Source organism: Pangasianodon hypophthalmus, chromosome 17 (genome assembly GCF_027358585.1).
Source record: "Pangasianodon hypophthalmus isolate fPanHyp1 chromosome 17, fPanHyp1.pri, whole genome shotgun sequence".
NCBI classification, from domain to species: Eukaryota; Metazoa; Chordata; class Actinopteri; order Siluriformes; family Pangasiidae; genus Pangasianodon; species Pangasianodon hypophthalmus.
The window spans coordinates 9,857,335-9,877,874 of NC_069726.1; the positions used below are offsets into that span (position 1 = coordinate 9,857,335).

The 20,540-nt window shown below is 39.9% G+C and overlaps 2 protein-coding genes across 3 annotated transcripts; both read left to right on the forward strand.

Annotated features, from left to right (window-relative positions):
- The first annotated feature begins 1,298 nt into the window (after positions 1–1,298).
- Positions 1,299–3,937, forward strand: ccna1 (cyclin A1). Its single transcript, XM_026941930.3, has 9 exons — positions 1,299–1,455; positions 1,675–1,882; positions 1,971–2,178; positions 2,254–2,372; positions 2,447–2,670; positions 2,745–2,949; positions 3,034–3,147; positions 3,312–3,445; positions 3,614–3,937. The coding sequence occupies exons 2-9, from the start codon at positions 1,739–1,741 to the stop codon at positions 3,663–3,665; spliced, it is 1,200 nt and encodes a 399-aa protein (XP_026797731.1). The 5' UTR covers positions 1,299–1,455; positions 1,675–1,738; the 3' UTR covers positions 3,666–3,937.
- Positions 3,938–6,915: 2,978 nt separating this feature from the next.
- Positions 6,916–19,160, forward strand: sparta (spartin a). 2 transcript variants are annotated; one of them, XM_026941873.3, is made up of 8 exons: positions 6,916–7,058; positions 8,124–8,822; positions 9,875–10,069; positions 12,610–12,763; positions 14,997–15,191; positions 16,037–16,195; positions 16,306–16,396; positions 18,209–19,160. In XM_026941873.3, exons 2-8 carry the CDS (start codon positions 8,133–8,135, stop codon positions 18,411–18,413), a joined length of 1,689 nt encoding a protein of 562 aa, XP_026797674.3. In that variant the 5' UTR covers positions 6,916–7,058; positions 8,124–8,132; the 3' UTR covers positions 18,414–19,160. The 2 variants fall into 2 exon arrangements, with proteins under 2 accessions (XP_026797674.3, XP_026797676.3); XM_026941875.3 differs by lacking the exon at positions 18,209–19,160 and adding an exon at positions 16,595–16,822.
- The last annotated feature ends 1,380 nt before the right edge of the window (positions 19,161–20,540 follow it).

Sequence of the window (20,540 nt, forward strand, 5' to 3'; positions counted from 1 at the left end):
GCAATCTCCCAACAATAGGGTGAATGCTTTTCTGTTGCACCACTCAGGAGCCTTATGGTACTGAATATTTATTCATTAATTAATTAATTAATTAATTAATGAAATCATGTGGGCTTTCAATGAGGTTTAAACAGATAGAGGTTGAAGTGTGATGCCAGCAGAGGAGCTAGTGTGTGTGTGTGTGTGTGTGTGTGTGTGTGTGTGTGAAGCACAGGCACCATGACTAAGGCTGCTGATCCATTACAGCAGTAATGGAATGGTTCCACTCTGAAGTCTAATTAAAATGCTCTCTCACTGGGGAAACCCTGATTGGATAACTTCTTCCACACACTGTGTCAAGAGTCCTGCGACTTCTGCTTAAAAGTTGAGCAGAAAATCATCAGTACAAGCAGGAGAATAAAGACATATTTGAGTTACTCTTTCATGAAAGTCACACAAACTTTTTAGACTTTTTTTTTTTTTTAATTTTCCACAAGATTAATTTAGTTTCACATACTAATATTTCACAGGTAGTTCATGTGGTTTTATTTATCACGTGGTAACATATTGACATGATGTCATTTTAAGTTTTCCACAAGTAGTGCACTTGTTATTTTTTCCATATGATTCATGTATTTTCACATTTCACTTTTTTTTTTTTTTTTTTTTACATGTAAGACATATGGTTTTATTTTTCACAGGTGATCACATATTCACATGATGACAGGTTAATTTTTCCACATGTAGGGCATGAGGTTTTTTTTTTCTTTCCACATGTAGCGCATATGGGTATTTTTTTTTTTTTTTTTTAATTTTTCACAAGATTAATTTATTTTCACATTTGTTTTCACGTATGATCACATACTCACATGATATGTTCATTTTTCCACCTGTAGGGCATGAGGTTTTATGTTGCACCTGTAGGTCATATGTTTTAGGTTACTTTCACATTTGCAGTTGTAGGGCATAATACGATGAAATGCACCTTCATATTTGATCACATACATCTTACACATCCGTAATCACATAAAGAAAAAAACATGATCACGGAATGTGTGTAATTTTAAAGTAAAGGATACTTTTACAATTATATTAATGGCAAATGATATTCAAAAAGCGTATTAAAATAGTAAATATGTTTATTCTACAGTGAGGCTCGAGCTTCCTGAAGCGCATGCTCTTAGCTACTTGCAGCATCGCAGAACTCAATCCGGAAGTGATCATTTCTATGGTTACGTTGCCATGTGACGCGTCTTTATAGCCAGCTTCCGCCTCTTTAATTAATCAGCAACACCTCACAAATGAGCAAGCACTTGATTACCTTCCCGAGGTTCTCCATTTACACATGCGCTTTTATTGGTCGAGTTACTGACCTCAATGCCGACCTGCAGCTATAAAGTGACTGGAAAGCGGCAGTTAGGGTTAGAGTAGTGTTTTAATCGGCTGCTTGGTCTCTGCATATAAGAGGATTCACAGGTTTGTTTATGGTAGTTTGGACTCATATTAGTCATATCTCATGCTTCAGATTCTTCCCTTGCCCACTATTTGCTCTACCTGGCAGCTTTTTGCCTCTCAAGCCACCTCCCAACATCTAGCTGTGGACTTGTTTATGAATGATCACACATTGATTTGAAGTATAACTAACTTTATAGGAATGTTAATCTGTAAATGAAAACCTTTGTTTTGTATTTAAAGGTTGAACTTGCAATTAAACCCAAGTGGCTTCTAGACTTGGTGTTTGTCCCGACCATTTTGGAAGATGAGCTCCAGTGGCCTTGCTCCGTTCGCCAGCCAGGAGAACATCTCTGCTCAGGGAAGGGTGGATGGTCCTCGTGTAAAGGCTGGCCAAAGGGTTGTACTGGGTGTTTTGACTGAAAATGATCACCATAGAAGAAGTAACCAGGTAAGGTTGTAAGCTCGGCTCCATCTCTCCAGCCATGTGTTGAGTGTTCATGAATAAAGGGGTTTAAATATGTCCTATTCTTCTTAAGGGTGTTCCAGCTAAACATGGATCAGCACTGCATAACGTGTCTGCCCATGGAAATGACGCCCTGTCTTATCGGCTCTCTTCTGCCATTGGTGTCAGGGTGGCTGAACCAGTTGAGGTGCAAGCTGCTAAACCTACTGGAGAGCAGTCGGCTGTTTCTCTTCATCCTTCAGAGCTTCAGATTTTGACTGCTGTTAATGACTTTACCTCAGGTCAGCTATGGTTGCTCTGCAAAATGAGGCTGGTTCAGATTAGACCTTGTAAATTTCAACTGTATGTCTATGCAGGCTCAAGTTTGGATGCTTCTATGCAGTCCCTGCCAGAGGAAGAACCAGTCATTTCTGAGGACTTCTTGTCTGTTGCTGAGTATGCAGATGATATCCATAATCACCTGCGAGAAAGTGAAGTCAGTAATTGCTATTTTAAACCCCATGGACTGTCCCATCTATGCTTTCTTGGCTAATCAGGTTTTTCTTCCAGTTGAGATATAGGTCAAAGCCTGGTTACATGAGCAAGCAGCCAGACATCACCAGCTGCATGAGGGTCATCCTTGTTGACTGGTTGGTTGAAGTTGCTGAGGAATACAAGCTATGCTCCGAGACTGTGTCTCTGGCAGTGAATTACTTGGACCGCTTCCTCTCCTGCATGTCTGTTCTCAGAGGGAAACTTCAGCTTGTGGGGACTGCTGCAATCCTTTTGGCTGCGTAAGTGGAAGTGTGATGGTTGCAAAGGGGTGGCATGTGGGATTTTTTGTTTAAAACCTGTATCTATTCTTTAGAAAATATGAAGAGATTTATCCTCCAGAGGTGGATGAATTTGTCTACATCACAGATGACACCTACACCAAAAAGCAGCTCCTGCGTATGGAGCACCTTATGCTCAAAGTGCTGTCCTTTGACATGACCGCACCAACAAGTCACCAGTTTCTGATGCAGTACCTTTTGGAGGGAACTGTCTGTGCTAAAACTGCAAATCTTGCTTTGGTAAAACTGCTGAAGTTTTGCCAATGTGGTGTTGAAAGTGTTAAGCTTTGAACCCCAGTTACTTGTTTTAACCCCCCCATTTAGTATGTTTCAGAACTGAGTTTGCTTGAAGTGGACCCCTTTCTGCAGTATCTTCCGTCCATGATTGCTGCTGCGGCTTATTGTTTGGCAAACTACACTCTCAACAGAGCCCTATGGGTGAGGTTTTGCTCTCTTCTGCTAAATTGCAAATGCAGTCTTGGGTTACTACAGGAACTTATGAAACCTAAACTGATGTACAGTACCCTACCTGACCTCATGTAAGTGTGCCCTTGTGAGATTTTATGCCCTAATTGAATAATCCTTGGCCCTTCTTCTGGCAGCCTGATTCTCTGTATGCTTTTACTGGCTACACTCTGGCAGAGATTGCACCATGTCTGATTCAGCTCCATCAGCTCCACTTGGCTGCAAAAAGTCGGCCTCAGCAGGCCATCTATGAGAAGTACAAGAGTGCAAAGTGAGTTATGATTGCCCCTCAGCAACTCAAACTGTATCTTTCATAATGATGCAGATTTGTAATGCCTACATTGTGATGCATGAGGTTGTTTCTTACATCTGTGGTAGTCTTGTTTCTCTTTACCTGGTGGATTATTGCAATATGAATGTCCGTGCCCTTTATCTTCAGGTACTGCTGTGTATCCCTGATTAAACCAGTGGAGACTTTGCCATTGCATTGATGTCCAGTGAATTTGAACCAAGAACCTGCAGCACTTGCTCATCCATATGTAAATACTGCATGAGCTGTCAAGATTTTTTTTTAAACCTATTGATTTTAATTTTTATGTGATTTTTATCATAGTTCATAATGACTTAAGTCGGCAATAAAATGCTGCAACTTGTTCTCTGTACAGGCATTGGGTATGACCTGTCTGTACCCATTACCACCCTAGTACTGTCCTGCAGAATCATGCTTTTTTTTTTTCCTCAATAAATGAAACAAGTTGCCATACCAGTGTTATATTTTTTTTGAAAATATTTTTGCAAACAAAGGGTTTTAGTGTCTATCTGTGAATGACCTGTGAGTATGAATTACAGCTGAGGTTAAATAAAGGTAGAGTGCTATTTATGGAAGTCTAGATTCATATCTACAGTGGGTCCCTTTTTGCTGTATGTGTATGTTGGTTAGTTTGCATCATTTCAACATGGGTAGCCTGCTGATGAGCTGTAGCTAGCACATGTCACCTGATGGCTATAGCAAGTTACTATTACTGTGTTGGTAAGCTATAGCTTACCATCTACCTACAGTTACTTGACCACTCTCCCAAGTTAACAAGGCATGTTTGGGCTTTGATACCACACATTAGGTTGGTGTAGCTAAATGTTGACTTGCATTAAAACTGCCTAGCTTTGCTGGACTGAAAAGCCAGCCAACTATCTAGTTGCATGTCACTCCTTTAGTCTAGTCTTTTATTTATTTATTTTTTTTTAATTTTTTATTTAAATCCCTTTGTGGAATTTGTATTTCCATATAAATATTGCATTCCACCTAGCAGCATGACATTGTGTTTAAAATTTGCATTTTGTTTTAAAATGCATAAGCTTTCAAACACTAAACTTTCATTTTTCAAGCTTAACAAGGAAAGTGTTAACTGACAATTTAGGACTCCTATAACATTTGAGCCTTTTATGTTGGTAACATAAGTGACTAAAAACCAAAGGTGTAGTCCTTGCTTTACCTTAGCAGTCTAGTGGAAAGTGTTGTGCTGTTATGAGAACAATCAATGCTGGGGTAATGTGATGTCTCACAACACGGAGGAGCCTGGTTTATTCTTGACGCATGACTTTGCAGGCGTGTGCAGAAGTGTTCACTTGTGCCAACTTGTATCTGGAGGATTAAATGCAACACTTACTAGATGGTACGTCAGTGCTGAAACATCCCTGTTTGGTTTCCAAGTTGAACTATAAAATGTTGAGAGATTTCATCCCCAGTGGTGTTAAACATGAGCTCTGTTTTCCATTAGATGGTGTCATGAGCTGCATCTGAAATCAAAATCTCTGACCCATTCAAGGGTTAACTTTATTCAAAAGTGTTTAATCCAGAAAAATGGACCTTTTGGTGGGTTTGAAGGCTACAGGAGGTTTTTAAAATTCAAACACTACCTGTAATAGGAAACCCAGTTAGTGTTAATTCTCAATAACAGTCTTGAATAGCACATAAGTATGTGATTTGGGACACAATACTGGCTTGATTGAATGTGACTCCCAGTAATATAATACATGGAAAATAATCCATAAAATCCAACTTCCATATTTCTAATAATTTGTAAAATAAATGAAGAGAAGGTTTTGAATTTTTCTTATGATCCCATGTCTCCTGTCAGCTAAGTGGTAATTTGTTTGCACTGTAAAAAATTTACTGCAGATTTTACAGTAATTTACTGGCAACCTGGGTTGCCAATAAAGTAAACAGTAAACAACTATAAAACATATTTACAGTAAAGTACTGTAATATCATACATAGTATAAAATAACACACAGCCCAGTACATTTGCTCTTTTGGTTGACACAGGGTACAGCTGAGCTGAAGGGGCTTGCTGAACGACCCAGTAAATGCATCTTGATGATGCTGGGATTTGAACAGATGATCTTATCTGTGGCTTGAAATCTTAAACACTGAGCCATCAGTGGTTCACTGGTTAAGATTGATTCCTGCATTGACCTGCATTGATTCAGTGCAATCTTTTAGTGGTGTTAATTCAGTGGTAGAAGTAGTTGAATCACTGCAAGCTAGTTGTGGTGTAGTTGTGCTTAAAGCTCTGAGTCATAGATCAGAAGATTGTGTGTTCAAAATACCAGAGCTTCCAAGCTGTCATGGTTGGGCAAGACCTGTAACCTTCAGCTCAGTTGTAACAGCAATTCAGCAATTGTTCAGCAATTTTTTTTACAGTGTGGTAAATAGGGTGACTTCAGATGTATTCAGACAGTAACTTGGCAGCATTTATTTTCTGGCCTGATAAGTGAAAATTGAAACCCGGGTTGCTAAGCCCTTGTCCTGCTTGTTAGAAATAATATTCTAGTTTTTTTTTTTTTTAAATAAGATTATAAAATTGTCATGACTAACATATTCCATATATTTATGATGCATATATACGTAAGATGTACTACTGTAACAACATAACACAAGTTGATTGGGACAGTGTTGAAATAAAGTCATTCAGAGAAAGGAATGATGAAGTGAAGGGATATAATGGATGCATAAATGCTGCATAAAACATGAAGTATAAAGCATAAAAACATGAACGGGAAGTACAGAATGTTACTCAGGCCCGCTACTGAGTATGCAGAGATTTTTACACATACACATATACATCAATCTTTAAAATATGAACAGTCTCTCTCTCTCTCTCTCTCTCTCTCTCTCTCTCTCTCTATATATATATATATATATATATATATATATATATATGTATATACACATACACACACACACACACACACACTTATGCTGCTACTGCAAGAAATGAACTAGAAAATATTACTTACCTTTTAATGGTGTTTTACTGATTTTTACTTTATCTGTTTATAGTGAATTTTAGAAATATGTACTCAATTCTACTTATACTATTGTGTCTAAGTGAAGGTCTGAGGAATGCTCTCAATCTGTTGCAAATGATTGTTTTAAACATGTCACTTTTAATCATGAAGATGAAAATGTGAGTCATCCTCCCAGACATTCTGCCCCAAACTACCAATCAGCTAAAAATGTTTTTGTGTCAGTTTTGACATAAGGGTAAGCCACATATAAGCCACATATTTTTTCCTTCACATGTAAATAGTGAACACTTTAAGGTTTTCAGAAATGTATCACGTGTTGTAGCCTATTTGCTGTATTACTGGCAAGACAGCTTAGACCAGTTGAAAATTCAACACCTGCTCAGACTGGCAGTGTAGCAGCGCTGACGCTGTGTGTGAACTGACTCTCCGCCACTGAGAAGCGCGACGCGTTGGCGCCCTCTAGCGGCGGTGGCTCTGGCGCTGGTGTCCGCGCGCGCTCTCTTCATGCGCGTTAAACCGAGACAGCGCCTTCATGTAGCTTCAGCATGCAGCTCTAACAGCCAAGAGCCATCTGAGTAAGTGCTCATTTCACTGGCCTGTTCAGTATGGGGCTCTTTTTTGTTTGTTTGTTATAAAAAAATGCTTTAAGCTGTGGGGTTGCAGTTATGGTTAGGATTAAGATTGTTTTCATAAAGTTATTCTTAGGGTTTGGGTTGTTATTAACTTGTCTGGGGCAGCACACAGCAAAAAAAAAAAAAAAAAAAAAAAAAATGAGTATTTCAAAAACAAGCTGAATACAGAAAATACTATATTCTATAATATATATTATATTCTATATAACTCATCCATGAGAGACTATACAGACAATCAGATGGCTTTTCTGTGGCCTAGTGGCATTGCAAGAAGTGAGATACTCTCCTTCCTGTTGTCTTCCTTTGTCACTACAATCTCTGACTATTTGGGCCCTGTAAAGTAGCAGTATACACCTCAGTTCCAGTCCCTCAGGTAAGACTAAACTGTACGTTGCTGTAGTCGTACCCTCATGCTTTAGTATGTATCTTTTACCTAGAAAGGTGCATGTAGTGTACATTTAAAGCTTTACTCTAAAAGGTAACCACGGTCCAATTATACCTTCAAAACTATCTAAAGGTGCATTATATCCACAATTCCAAGTAAAAGATAGAAAACTGTAAAAGATAAGTGTATTACCCTAGCCTCAAGGAAAGGGACATTATTATTATTATTATTATTATTATTATTATTATTATTGTTATTATTATTATTATTATTATTATGATGTTGGGGTGGAGGGTTGGAGAGTGCTAAATCTGTCTGCAGGAACCTTCGCATTCTCACACACAAATGTGCCACTTTCAGGTAGAACAAGCTGGCACGAATTGTTGCAGTGTAGTTTACTTTTGTAAGGGTTTTCTGTGTTTAATATTCATCTCAATTCAATTATGATAGGGATGGTGTTAGCATTTGTAGCTTTTCTTCCTTCATTCTTATCAGTGCATCTGTCCTCAGTTAGACTTGTATAAATGTCAGCTAAGAATGTTTACAGGATTGTTTAAGCAGGGTGTCTGTGCATTTCCTCATATTTTTTTTCTCCTGAAATCACACTCTTAAAACCATCCTAGTCTTGTGATATGGATACTCCTGATCCTGTCAAGCTAAAGCGGCACTATGAGAAGGCATTGGAATGCCTCAATGCAGGAATTCTGGAGGATAATATGGGAAATAAAGACAGAGCGATCGTCCTGTACCGACTGGGAAGACGTCATCTCCTCCAGTGCCTGGAAATGGCATCTGACCAGAATGTTGCTCAGCAGGTTCCAGTTAAGGTGAATGAAATGCTGAGCAGCATCAACACTCGGCTGGCTGCGCTCGAGTCCGCCTCAGCCACAGGACCCTCCGGGACCCGGAATTGCTATCAGGTCCTGATGAAATCACTTGGAACAGCCAGCATCCATACTGACAGAACACTTGCTTCAAAGCCTTATGGTGGAGCTCCCTGTCTACCACTCTCACCTGCCATTGCCTCTGATATGCCCTGGGATCTGCCACCAGCCTACACCCCACAACGCACAGCTGGGAATGCTTCTATTTCCCATAGCAAGCAGATGACCTGTCCTTCACTATCAACATCACAGCTGGTTTCCCACCATCAAGGTGTTCTCTTTTTCTTGCCCCATGGGGTGCAGATATTCTTTGTTACGCCAGATGGGCAAGTCAGCGCACCATCATATCCAGGGTACCTGCGCATCACCCTGAACAGCAGCCAGCATTATGATAGTGATGATTCCAGAGACACCAGACATCCTCTAGCTTACCTGCAGGTGAGCAAAGCCTTTCTGGAGCCTTTTTCATTATACCTAAGGCATTAAGCGCTTAATATATTTTGAGTAGAAACCAGCAACATTAAGAAGTTTAATTATGTTTTTCTTTTTTAATTTTCATCTGCATATAATTAACTGAGGTAACACATTTCTTAAATATTCAGTTAAGTTTTATTAATTCAGTTAAGACTCATGTTGTCTGGTAGAATCAGATTTACTTTTTAACGTTTTATCTTATCTGAGGTCAAATGTAGCATCCATTACCTGTTCAAGACACATTTAAACTTGAAAATGTCCACATTTGTCTGTGATTGGATTTAATTTTGCATCTGGAAAGAAGCTACCAATAACTAAAACACACAGGAAACAGAGCAGAAAAAAATTCTTTCTGTGGATGCTTTTGAGATTTTAATTCATAGAAGAATCACTACACGCAGTTTCATTTTCACCTTATTTTTTTTGGATGGTTTCCAAATCCGTGTCTTTTAAGTGACACTATCTGTAACACTCATTTTTGGCTCAACTAGCTGCTAATTTCTACCATTGAGGTTAAGGGCAGGCCAGTTAATGTTCTGGGCCAGGTGCTGTTTGTTGTTCTGTGGGTTACTGCTGTTTTGCTGGTGGCCATGGCTCTGGCATTGTGCTGTATTGGCACTTTACCCTTTTGAAAGCCAGCTGTCCACTGCCACTAGCCAAATCCAGAACACACACAAACGTACCACACACAAATACACAAATGGACATCTGCAGTCTCTATCACTTTCTGTCTACTTCCCATCCTCACATTCACACACACACAAACACAAACAGCAATATCACACACATACAAAATACTGTGTCACCCAGCACTGCTTTGTTCCATGTGAGCCCTCTGATACAAAGCACATTCAGCTGAATGGAGTACCTGATCTTTCAGTTCAGCATGTAATCATTTTTCAATGGTTCACTTTGAAGACTAGCTTATTGTTATTATAGATGATTACAAAGTTTCAAATAAACTTGTGTGTGAGTGACAGATAGAAGTAAACACCATAACTGTGTTACGTTTGCAGGTGTGTGATTGGCACTATCCCCTGTTTCCGGACCTGCCAGTCCTGCTTAGCGACACCGGTGTGTTCACATTCCCTGATACCATGGCAGCAGTGCCTGGGTCCTGTGTTGGGGTTGTGTTGTCCTCAGAGCTGCCTGCAGTGGATAGAGCTCGTTTTCGTGAGCACCTCTCCGTATTTACGCAGCTCAGAGTTCAGGTAACACAGCACTACAGCCCAATCTAAGGCTTCTACTTTAACCTTTGGCATATGAAATCTAAGGCTTTAATACAATAGCCATGATGACCTCTGCTGTTAGAACTGTAACTAAATGGGGCTCCATGGATAACGTTCTAGTTCTAGTGTTGATTCTGGCTGGTCACTAATGTTTTATGGCAGGAGTTCTCCAACATTTTGCAGCAAAAGAAAGCCTTACAGAGTTATTTTATGAGCATAAGCCAATTATTCGCCTATATGCCTCATTATTTAGATTTGTACACTAATATTCTCGCTATTTATTGGATCCACAGAGTTTTTTCTAGGACTTTCCACTGACAGAACCACATTAGATCCATATTAAGACACTGATATTATTTCAGGCCTAATTGTTTTTGAGTTACTGAGTTTAGGATTAAACTTATTTAATTCAGTCGATCAGACAAATTATTAAAAAAAACTCAAGCATAAATATAACAGCTTTGATATCTGAATAGCTGAATAATGGATAAATGAATAAACAAACAAACAAACAAACAAACAAATAAATAAAATGTAACAAAAATAAAAATCATGCACCCCCTGACTATGCTTCCTAGCTATGCTAGCAAGTTAGCTATGCCCCACTTTGAGAAGCAGTTTTTTAGGGAATGGAAAGGTTCCAAGGCATTTTTTTAAATTCTCAAACAGGGTTTGATGGCTGTCATCGGAAAGTCGAGACATTCCAAATTATAGCAATATACAAAACACAGTGTACTTCTAGGCCAATGCGACTTTAAATGAGGGAGAACTTCATACTCATCCTCTTTGAAAAAGTAATATGCAGATATACTGCTCAAAAAAATTAAAGGAACACTTTTAAAACACATCAGATCTCAATGGAGAAAAATATCATGCTGGATATCTATACTGATATGGCCTGGGTAATGTGTTAGGACGAAAGGATGCCACATCGTTTGAATTCAAAGACGCCGTGAAAATCAAAGTGAAAAAATGATGCAGCAGGCTAGTCTATTTTGCTCAGTAGTTTGTATGGCCCCCACGTGCTTGTATGCATGCCTGACAACTTTGGGGCATGCTCCTAATGAGACGACGGATGGTGTCCTGGGGTATTTCCTCCCAGATCTGGACCAGGGCATCACTGAGCTCCTGGACAGTCTGAGGTGCAACCTGGTGGCGTCGGATGCACCGAAACACAATGTCCCAGAGGTGTTCTATTGGATTTAGGTCAGGCGAGCGTGGGGGCCATTCAATGGTATCAATTCCTTCATCCTCCAGGAACTGCCTGCATACTCTCGCCACATGAGGCCGGGCATTGTTGTGCACCAGGAGAAAGCCAGGACCCACTGCACCAGCGTAGGGTCTGACAATGGATCCAGGGATTTTATCCTGATACCTAATGGCAGTCAGGGTGCCATTGTCTAGCCTGTAGAGGTCTGTGCGTCCCTGCATGGATATGGCTCCCCAGACCATCACTGACCCACCACCAAACCGGTCATGCTGAACGATGTTACAGGCAGCATCATGTTCTCCACGGCTTCTCCAGACCCTTTCACGTCCATCACATGTGCTCAGGGTGAACCTGCTCTCATCTGTGAAAAGCACATGAAGCCAGTGGTGAACCTGCCAATTCTCGAGCTGCATGGTGCTGTGCTGTGAGCACAGGGCCCACTAGAGGACGTCGGGCCCTCAGGCCACCCTCATGAAGTCTGTTTCTGATTGTTTGGTCAGAGACATTCACACCAGTGGTCTGCTGGAAGTCATTTTGTAGGGCTCTGGCAGTGCTCATCCTGTTCCTCCTTGCACAAAGGAGCAGATACCGGTCCTGCTGATGGGTTAAGGACCTTCTACGGCTCTCCTAGAGTAACTCCCTGTCTCCTGGAATCTCCTCCATGCTCTTGAGACTGTGCTGGGAGACACAGCAAACCTTCTGGCAATGGCACATATTGATGTGCCATCCTGGAGGAGTTGGACTGCCTGTGCAACCTCTGTAGTGTCCAGGTATCGCCTCATGCTACCAGTAGTGACACTGACCCTAGCCAAATGCAAAACTAGTGAAAAACAGTCAGAAAAGATGAGTAGGGAAACAAATGTCAGTGGCCTCCACCTGTAAAACCATTCCTGTTTTGGATGTCATCTAACTGATGCCCATCTAGTGCACCTGTTGTTAATTTCATTAACACCAAAGCAGCTGAAACTGATTAACAACCCCCTCTGCTACTTAACTGACCAGATCAATATCCCAGGAGTTTAATTGACTTGATGCTATACTCTGATTAAAAAGTGTTCCTTTAATTTTTTTGAGCAGTGTATATTGATATACTGAAAACTATGGTTATTGAGGTTATATATCGTAGCATTACCTTTTACTGAATACCAAGACAAATATCACATATGTCCATTAGAGCCAGTTGGAAAGGCATATCCAAAGTATAGCAAGTGATGCGTACCGTATTCCACTAGCCTTTACAGACCAATTATGTGCATATCTTGTGCATATGTGCATGCTGCTGACAAATAAAGTGATTTTAACCCAACTGAAGTCTGCAGAGGATAATGGAGCAGATGAAGCTACAGGCAGAAACATTAACCTGAATACAGAGGCTCTCGTCAATCCTTCAGATGACACAGCTTTGGGAAAAGAGGAGAAGATTTTACCTGGATGGAGTGAGAAGATGTCACAGAGCATCACATCAGGTTTGCATCCATGAATAGAAACCAGTTATGAAAAAGTCAATAAAACCTTTTGGTCTTCAAGGTCATTTTGAAATAGTAAGTCACTGGCCTTGTGATATAATATTGTAGACCTCTTACCCATTAACCGAGCTTAACTGTGGTGGCTGAGTGGTTCAAGCTCTGGACTACTGATTGGAAGGTTGTGAGTTCAAATTCTGGTGCTGCCTTAACCTGCTTCAATTTTTTTTTAAAGATTGTATCACTACTAGACATCTCTCTCATGAGCTGCTGCTCATGCTGCGTCACAGGATGCTATAACTTGGAAGAAAGCACTATCCACCCCCTCGCACATTGATAGGGGAGAGAGAGTATGGCCATGGATGGCTGTGGCATCTCTGGGTTGTGAACGCTTTTCTGTTACGCCACTCGGGAACCCACTACCTGACATCCCTGAATAAGACTGCTGATATGGATCACAACCCACAGCAGAATACGGCGTTATGAGAGGCTCAAGCTAAAATGCTATTAATCGTACCAGGATAAATGGAATAGAAGCTCAGGCATCTGTGGAAATACATTGCGTGGTTTTCTTTTTAATGTAAAATGTTTTTAATGTTTAAAGTCCTTGGGAAAAAATAGAAAGCATTAGAGAAGGACTGGATAATGTTCAAGATAATGTTCAAGGAGAGTCGTATATTTAACAACAGGGGGCAGTGTGTGTGTGTGTCCAAATGACACTCTACAAATAGTTATTTATCTAGTCCACTAGGAGACACTCTTTCTTTTTAACAAATCCTGATATACAAAACAGTGTCTTATTACAAAAAAAATGATAATAGCATTGTTATAAATTATCTTCATAATTTTGGTTGTAGTATGACAATAACTATATATATATATATATATATATATATATATATACACTATATTACCAAAAGTATTCGGTCACCTGCCTTGACTCACATATGAACTTAAGTGCCATCCCATTCCTAACCCATAGGGTTCAATATGATGTCGGTCCACCTTTTGCAGCTATTACAGCTTCAACTCTTCTGGGAAGGCTGTCCACAAGGTTGAGGAGTGTGTTTATAGGAATTTTTGACCATTCTTCCAAAAGCGCATTGGTGAGGTCACACACTGATGTTGGTCGAGAAGGCCTGGCTCTCAGTCTCCGCTCTAATTCATCCCAAAGGTGTTCTATCGGGTTCAGGTCAGGACTCTGTGCAGGCCAGTCAAGTTCATCCACACCAGACTCTGTCATCCATGTCTTTATGGACCTTGCTTTGTGCACTGGTGGACAGTCAAGTTGGAAGAGGAAGGGGCCTGCTCCAAACTGTTCCCAAAAGGTTGGGAGCATGGAATTGTCCAAAATGTTTTGGTATCCTGAAGCATTCAAAGTTCCTTTCACTGGAACTAAGGGGCCAAGCCCAACTCCTGAAAAACAACCCCACACCATAATTCCTCCTCCACCAAATTTCACACTCGGCACAATGCAGTCCGAAATGTACTGTTCTCCTGGCAACCTCCAAACCCAGACTCGTCCATCAGATTGCCAGATGGAAAAGCGTGATTCATCACTCCAGAGAACGCATCTCCACTGCTCTAGAGTCCAGTGGCGGCGTGCTTTACACCACTGCATCCGACGCTTTGCATTGCACTTGGTGATGTGTGGCTTGGATGCAGCTGCTCGGCCATGGAAACCCATTCCATGAAGCTCTCTGCGTACTGTACTTGGGCTAATCTGAAGGTCACATGAAGTTTGGAGCTCTGTAGCAATTGACTGTGAAGAAAGTCGACGACCTCTTTGCACTATGCGCTTCAGCATCCGCTGACCCCTCTCCGTCAGTTTACGTGGCCTACCACTTCGTGGCTGAGTTGCTGTTGCTCCCAAACTATTCCATTTTGTTATGATAAAGCTGACAGTTGACTGTGGAATATTTAGGAGCGAGGAAATTTGACGACTGGATTTGTTGCACAGGTGGCATCCTATTACAGTTCCACGCTGGAATTCACTGAGCTCCTGAGAGCGGCCCATTCTTTCACAAATGTTTGTAAAAACAGTCTGCATGCCTAAGTGCTTGATTTTATACACCTGTGGCCAGGCCAAGTGATTAGGACACCTGATTCTGATCATTTGGATGGGTGACCGAATACTTTTGGTAATATAGTGTATATATATATATATATATATATATATATATATATATATTTTTTTTTTTTATTTCTGCACATGCTAACTCCTCTACATGTTCAGGGGCTTCATGGCTCAGTCGGGGCCTGGTGCAGGGAGGAGAGGCCACGGGTAAGGCTATCCACAACGGAGCGATCAAGCTACGCGAACACATCACACCAGAGGAGACGCCAGCTGAGGTCAGCCCTGGAGTCACCACAGGTCTGCGTGTAGCCCAGCAGGCTACAGGGGGAGCTGTCAAAGTCAGCCGGTTTTTGGGTAAGTGCCTGAGTGACAGGGAATGAAGAAAGAATGAAGTTGGATTAAGTATGTCTGTACACAGATTATGAAGAGAGCCCTGCTGTAACACAGGGACTGTCTAAAGATGATAGAATGGAGGTCCAGTCCCAGAATACGTGTCTTACAAAGTGTCATGTTTTTTTCTGCTCCCAGCCAGTACTCATTAGGTTACTGATCAGTGTGTTGAAATGGAGTCTGAAAAGGGTCTGTATCTGTAGTAGAACTAGCAGCTTTACCAACACTTCAACAGTTAAGAGCTTAACACTGAAGAGCATTTGGAAATAGACCACAGATGTAATATTCCACAGCTCTGTCCCAACCAATCATGCACAACGCCTTGCTTTATTAGGTATTATTGCACAATTACAGACCAATTTATGGCCCCATTTACACCTTACATTCAAATGTGATCTGTATATAGATATTAGTATCTTAAAAAAAAACAATCCAATCTCACCCTTGCTACGCTCAGTGTTTAGTTCTTGTTTGTAATTAGATTGTAATTAGATCACATTTCCCAAACAATATGCAGATACTTAAGGTAGCCAGGTGTGAACATGATAGGAGACTAGGTGCCTGTTAGAAGGCAACTTAAACAGTGACAAATCATTTTTGTATCTAAGGTGGAAATATGCTAACCAATAAAACTGCATGTTGATGCAAGCATTGCAAATGGCGTCTAAGCATTTACTGATGTTTTTGAGCCTCAGACTTGACATGTATCCAGAAGGAACAGAAATTAAACTTGAACAGTTTTCTGTCTCACTTTCCTCCAATGCCCTGGATTACCCCGTTTTAGGTTGATTTTAATGTCTCTTTGTTAGTTAATGGCCTTTCAACTGTGGTTGGACTTGTTGGGAAGGAAATAACACCACATGTCAAGAAGCATGGCACCAAACTGATCCCAGAATCCTTAAAAAGTAATAAAGGTGCCTGCACCAACATGACTGGAGCCAAAGTGGTGGCAGCTAGTAGCGTAAACGGTGAGCAATTTATCTATTATCATCACATTTATCACTGTTTTCACAGAGCTTTTTCTTCCTTTCCATATGAATGATGCATTTAAATCTTATTCACTGTTTATTTACTTTAGGTCTCTCAACCATATGGTCAGGTCTGGGGACAGCAGCAAAGACAATTGGGAAAAGTGCAAGCTCTGAGACAGTGCTGACTGTCAAGCACAAGTAGGTGTTGTTTAATGTAATTCTCCATTATTTATAGGAACTATCAGGTGATCTTAGTGCCAGTTTCTCATAAAGCACTTTTGATCTCTTTTCATCCACTTCTCTTTCCTCTAAAATATTAAACCTTTTAAACATTTTCAGTTGTGCTGATGGGGAAATGCTTTTATCCTTGCTGTCTGTTTCCTCTTGACTTTTCAGATTTAGGGGGTTAGAATGCATCCTGGATTCCCCTAGCAACATTTAACTGGTGGCTGGAAATAACACCAATTGAAAAAATTCTGTAGACTGAATCATTCATGACTAACACTGCTTTTAAGTGCCTTATTGTCCGGTACATTTTGCCATTCAAAGGTTACTCAACAGGTGCCAGTTTTTACTGTGGAGCCCCTGCTGTAAGTCAAGTGCAATAAACAAAATGAATACACATCTGTTTGGTTCCTCTTATTATTCCACTATTGACTTTCACTCAGCATCACACAGCATTTTTCTTTGTAAGGATCCATTATGACCTTGTTTTGTTTCAACACCAGTATGACTTATGACTCATGAATTAAATGCATTTATTGTTTTTTGTCTGTCCATACATGACTGCCATTTTAGTGTGTCCAATTCCAGGATACCATGGCTGTGTTAAAATACTGTTTATGACATGCCCTTGTCAACTTTCCCCCAACCATTTCAGGAGTAATTCTAACTTATAATATACAATATATGGCCAAAATTTGTGGACACCTGACCATCACAGCCATATGTGGTTCTTCCCCAAAATGTTGCCACAAAGTTGGAAGCACACAATTATATAGAATGTCTGTGTATGCTGTAGCATTACAGTTTCCCTTCACTGGAACTAAGGAGCCCAAACCTGTTCCAGCATGACAATGCCCCTGTACATAAAGTGAGGTCCATAAACACAGGCTTTGCCAAGGTTGGAGTGAAAGAACTCGATTGCCTGCACAGAGCCCTGACCTCAACCCCACTGAACACCTTAGTGATCAACTGGAACACTGACTGCACCCCAGGCCTCCGTGCCTGACATCAGTGCCTGACCTCACTAATGCTCTTGTGACTGAATGGACAAAGAAGAGTGGAGGTTAATATAACAGCAAAGGGGGTTTAAATCTGGAATGGGATGTTCAAATGTATATATGGGTGTGATGGTCAGGTGTCCACAAACTATTGGCCATATAGTGCACCGTCCTCTCCAAAAGTATTGGAACAGCAAGGCCAATTCTTTTTGTTTTTGCTATACACCTATCTGGGTTTGAGATAAAAAGATGAATATGTGCACACATGGGTGTGATGATTAGGTGTCCACATACTTTTGGCCATATGGTGTTTCTATTTGCTACTTTATTTTACTAGCTAGTTACCAGGCCAACGTGTTGGCACATTAATTACTTAGAAAGCCAAATTTGACTGTTCTTCCTCAGGGAATTTTTCCTTGCCACTATCGCCTCTGGCTTGCTTATTGGGGATAAATTAAAATTTTAAAACCAGACTTTCTGTAAAGCTGCTTTGTGACAATGTCCATTGTTAAAAGTGCTATAAAAATAAAATTGAATTGAACTGTTTTTTCTAAAGAAATAGACAACTATCCACAAAAATCACTTAATCTACATCATATTTGTGAAGTGCATTCCTTGTAGGTTAATCCTTCACATGACCCAAGTGTTATGCATTTCAAAATCACAAGACAAAGTTGACTAGTGTGTTAAAAAGAGAGACACAGAGAATGACATCCACTTATGTTCACTAACGTACTCAATCAAAAGTGTGTATGTTCTGACCTGGTCTTGGTTGTGTGTGATTAAGATATGGCAATCAAGCTGGCAAGGCTGCAGACTCTGCTATCCAGTCGGTGACCAATGTGGGAGTCACAGCCTTCAACATGGACAATATAGCCCTCAAGGCTGTACTGAACTGTGCAGGCAAGCAGATGTCTAAAGCCTCAACTGCAGAAGACCAAACCATGAACCCAGAGAAGAGAGCTAAGGGAAAGATGTGTGAGAAAAAATAAAGCTAATCTGCTCATCTGGAAGCAATCAAGCAGAGTTCAAACCATTTATTTGTATTATATACACAGATGAATTTAATACACAGCTTAAAAGTAGGCCTTTCTGTTATTTTAAAAATGCCTCCTTTGTGATTTTTAGTAAATATTAGCAATGTAATTGAAATTTGAACAAATGTAATGATGTAAGAATTTATACAATGTTACAATATTTAAAAATATCTGTAAAAATTTGTATTTCTTCTCTATCCCTCAATGTCAGTGTAGCCAATTGTAAGTAGATATTATTGTCATTATTATTAATTTGATGATGATGATTATTAATATTGTTGTTGTTCTTGTTGTTGTTGTTCTTCTTCTTTAGTAATCACTTATTCATGGCCAGGGTCATGATAGATCTAAGGATGCTGGGGGTAAGGTAGGAATATCTGCAAGACAGGCCAACAATTTCAGGAAAAAAACTATAATCAGATTAGAAGAAAATAAAAAGAATGTCACAGATAATTAATAAGAATTAAGGGTTGTCAGGTTCCTGCTTAAATCCTTTCTGAGAAGGAAACACCACTACACAGATGCTACTATTTGGCTGCATTGTTTTGTTCATTTTCTCGTGAAATCACTCCTTGTTAAATTTAACAAATGACGTCACTCTTCTTATTGAAACTTCTTATAGAAGTCAGACACCTCAAATGGCTACCTGGTCAAATGGAATATGGAGATTTTTAAATAAAGTTTAGTTTATATATTTTTTTAGATTACTGTGGTAAAGTTGGTTTGACATTCGCATATTGCGATTTTTGTCTTCAGTAGCATTTGAACAGTGGGCTCAAAAAGGTTAAACATGTAAATTATTGTTATTCACGTCTGAGACAATAATGTACAACCTCTTACTTTCTGGTAATTGATACGCTGATTTCTATGGCGATCTGAAAAAGATGGGTGGGTAGGAAAAAGCCCCTTCTTTCCAAAAAGGATATGGCAGCACAAAATTTTGCAAAAAAAAGTTTTTTTTGCATCTGAACAAACCACAAACATTCTCGAACAATATCATTTGGACTGAAGAGAACATGGAGATGTTTGGTCATTGTGCACAGCACCATTTTTGGTGAAACCCAAACAAAGCATATCACCACAAACACCCCATACCAACTGTCAGGCATGGTGGTTGAGGGGTGATGATTTGGGCTTTCTTTGCAGCCACTGGACCCAGGAAACTTGCACATATTGAGACAACAATGAACTCCAATTTATATCAGAATATTCTTGAGACAAATGTGAGGCCATTTGTCCAGCAGCTTAAGCTGGGCCAAAATTGGGTCATGCAACAGGACAATGATCCCAAGCACACAAGTAGATCGACATCTGAATGGCTAAAGAGGAAAAAATGAAGGTGTTGGAATAGCCAAGTCAAAGTCCAGACCTCAACCCCATTGAGATGCTGTCGCACGATCTTAAGAGAGCTGTGCATAAACAAATGTCCTCAAACATCAGTGAAGCTCAAACATCAACTGAAGCAAATTATAAAGAAGGGTGGGCCAAAATTTCTCCAAAACAATATGAGAGACTGATAAACTCCTACAGAAACCGTTTACTTATTGTTGTTAAAGTGGTTACTGAATTATAGGGTGAACTTATTTTTTCTCACCCAGTTTCTGAATGTTGGTTTACTTTTTGGGGAAAAAAACATTTTTAAATATAGATTATTTGTTTGATTATAGAAATTGGTGAGGACCACACAATTGTTATTTAGGGTCTGATAAATAAAATCATAGAATTATAGGGGGCTGTACTTTCATTTTCCCATGACTCTACATTCTAGAGAAGGGTCATAATATTGTACAAGTTGTTTTGGATTGATACGTTCAACCGTTCGGGAAGTTATTCCAATTAGTAGTTTGATAAACTTCAATAACAGTTAAACTTGCCAGAATAAAGAATGTATTATTATACCGAAGGTGCAGAATATTGTATAGGTTGTTTTGGATCAATACGTTCAACCATTTAGAAACTGTTGAATTTTTTCCCAAATAAAAATTCATTAAAATCAATAACAGTTAAACTTGCCAAAGTAAAAAGTGTAGTATATTCTAGATAAGTTTCAAGTTGGTTTGGATCAATACGTTCATCCATTTA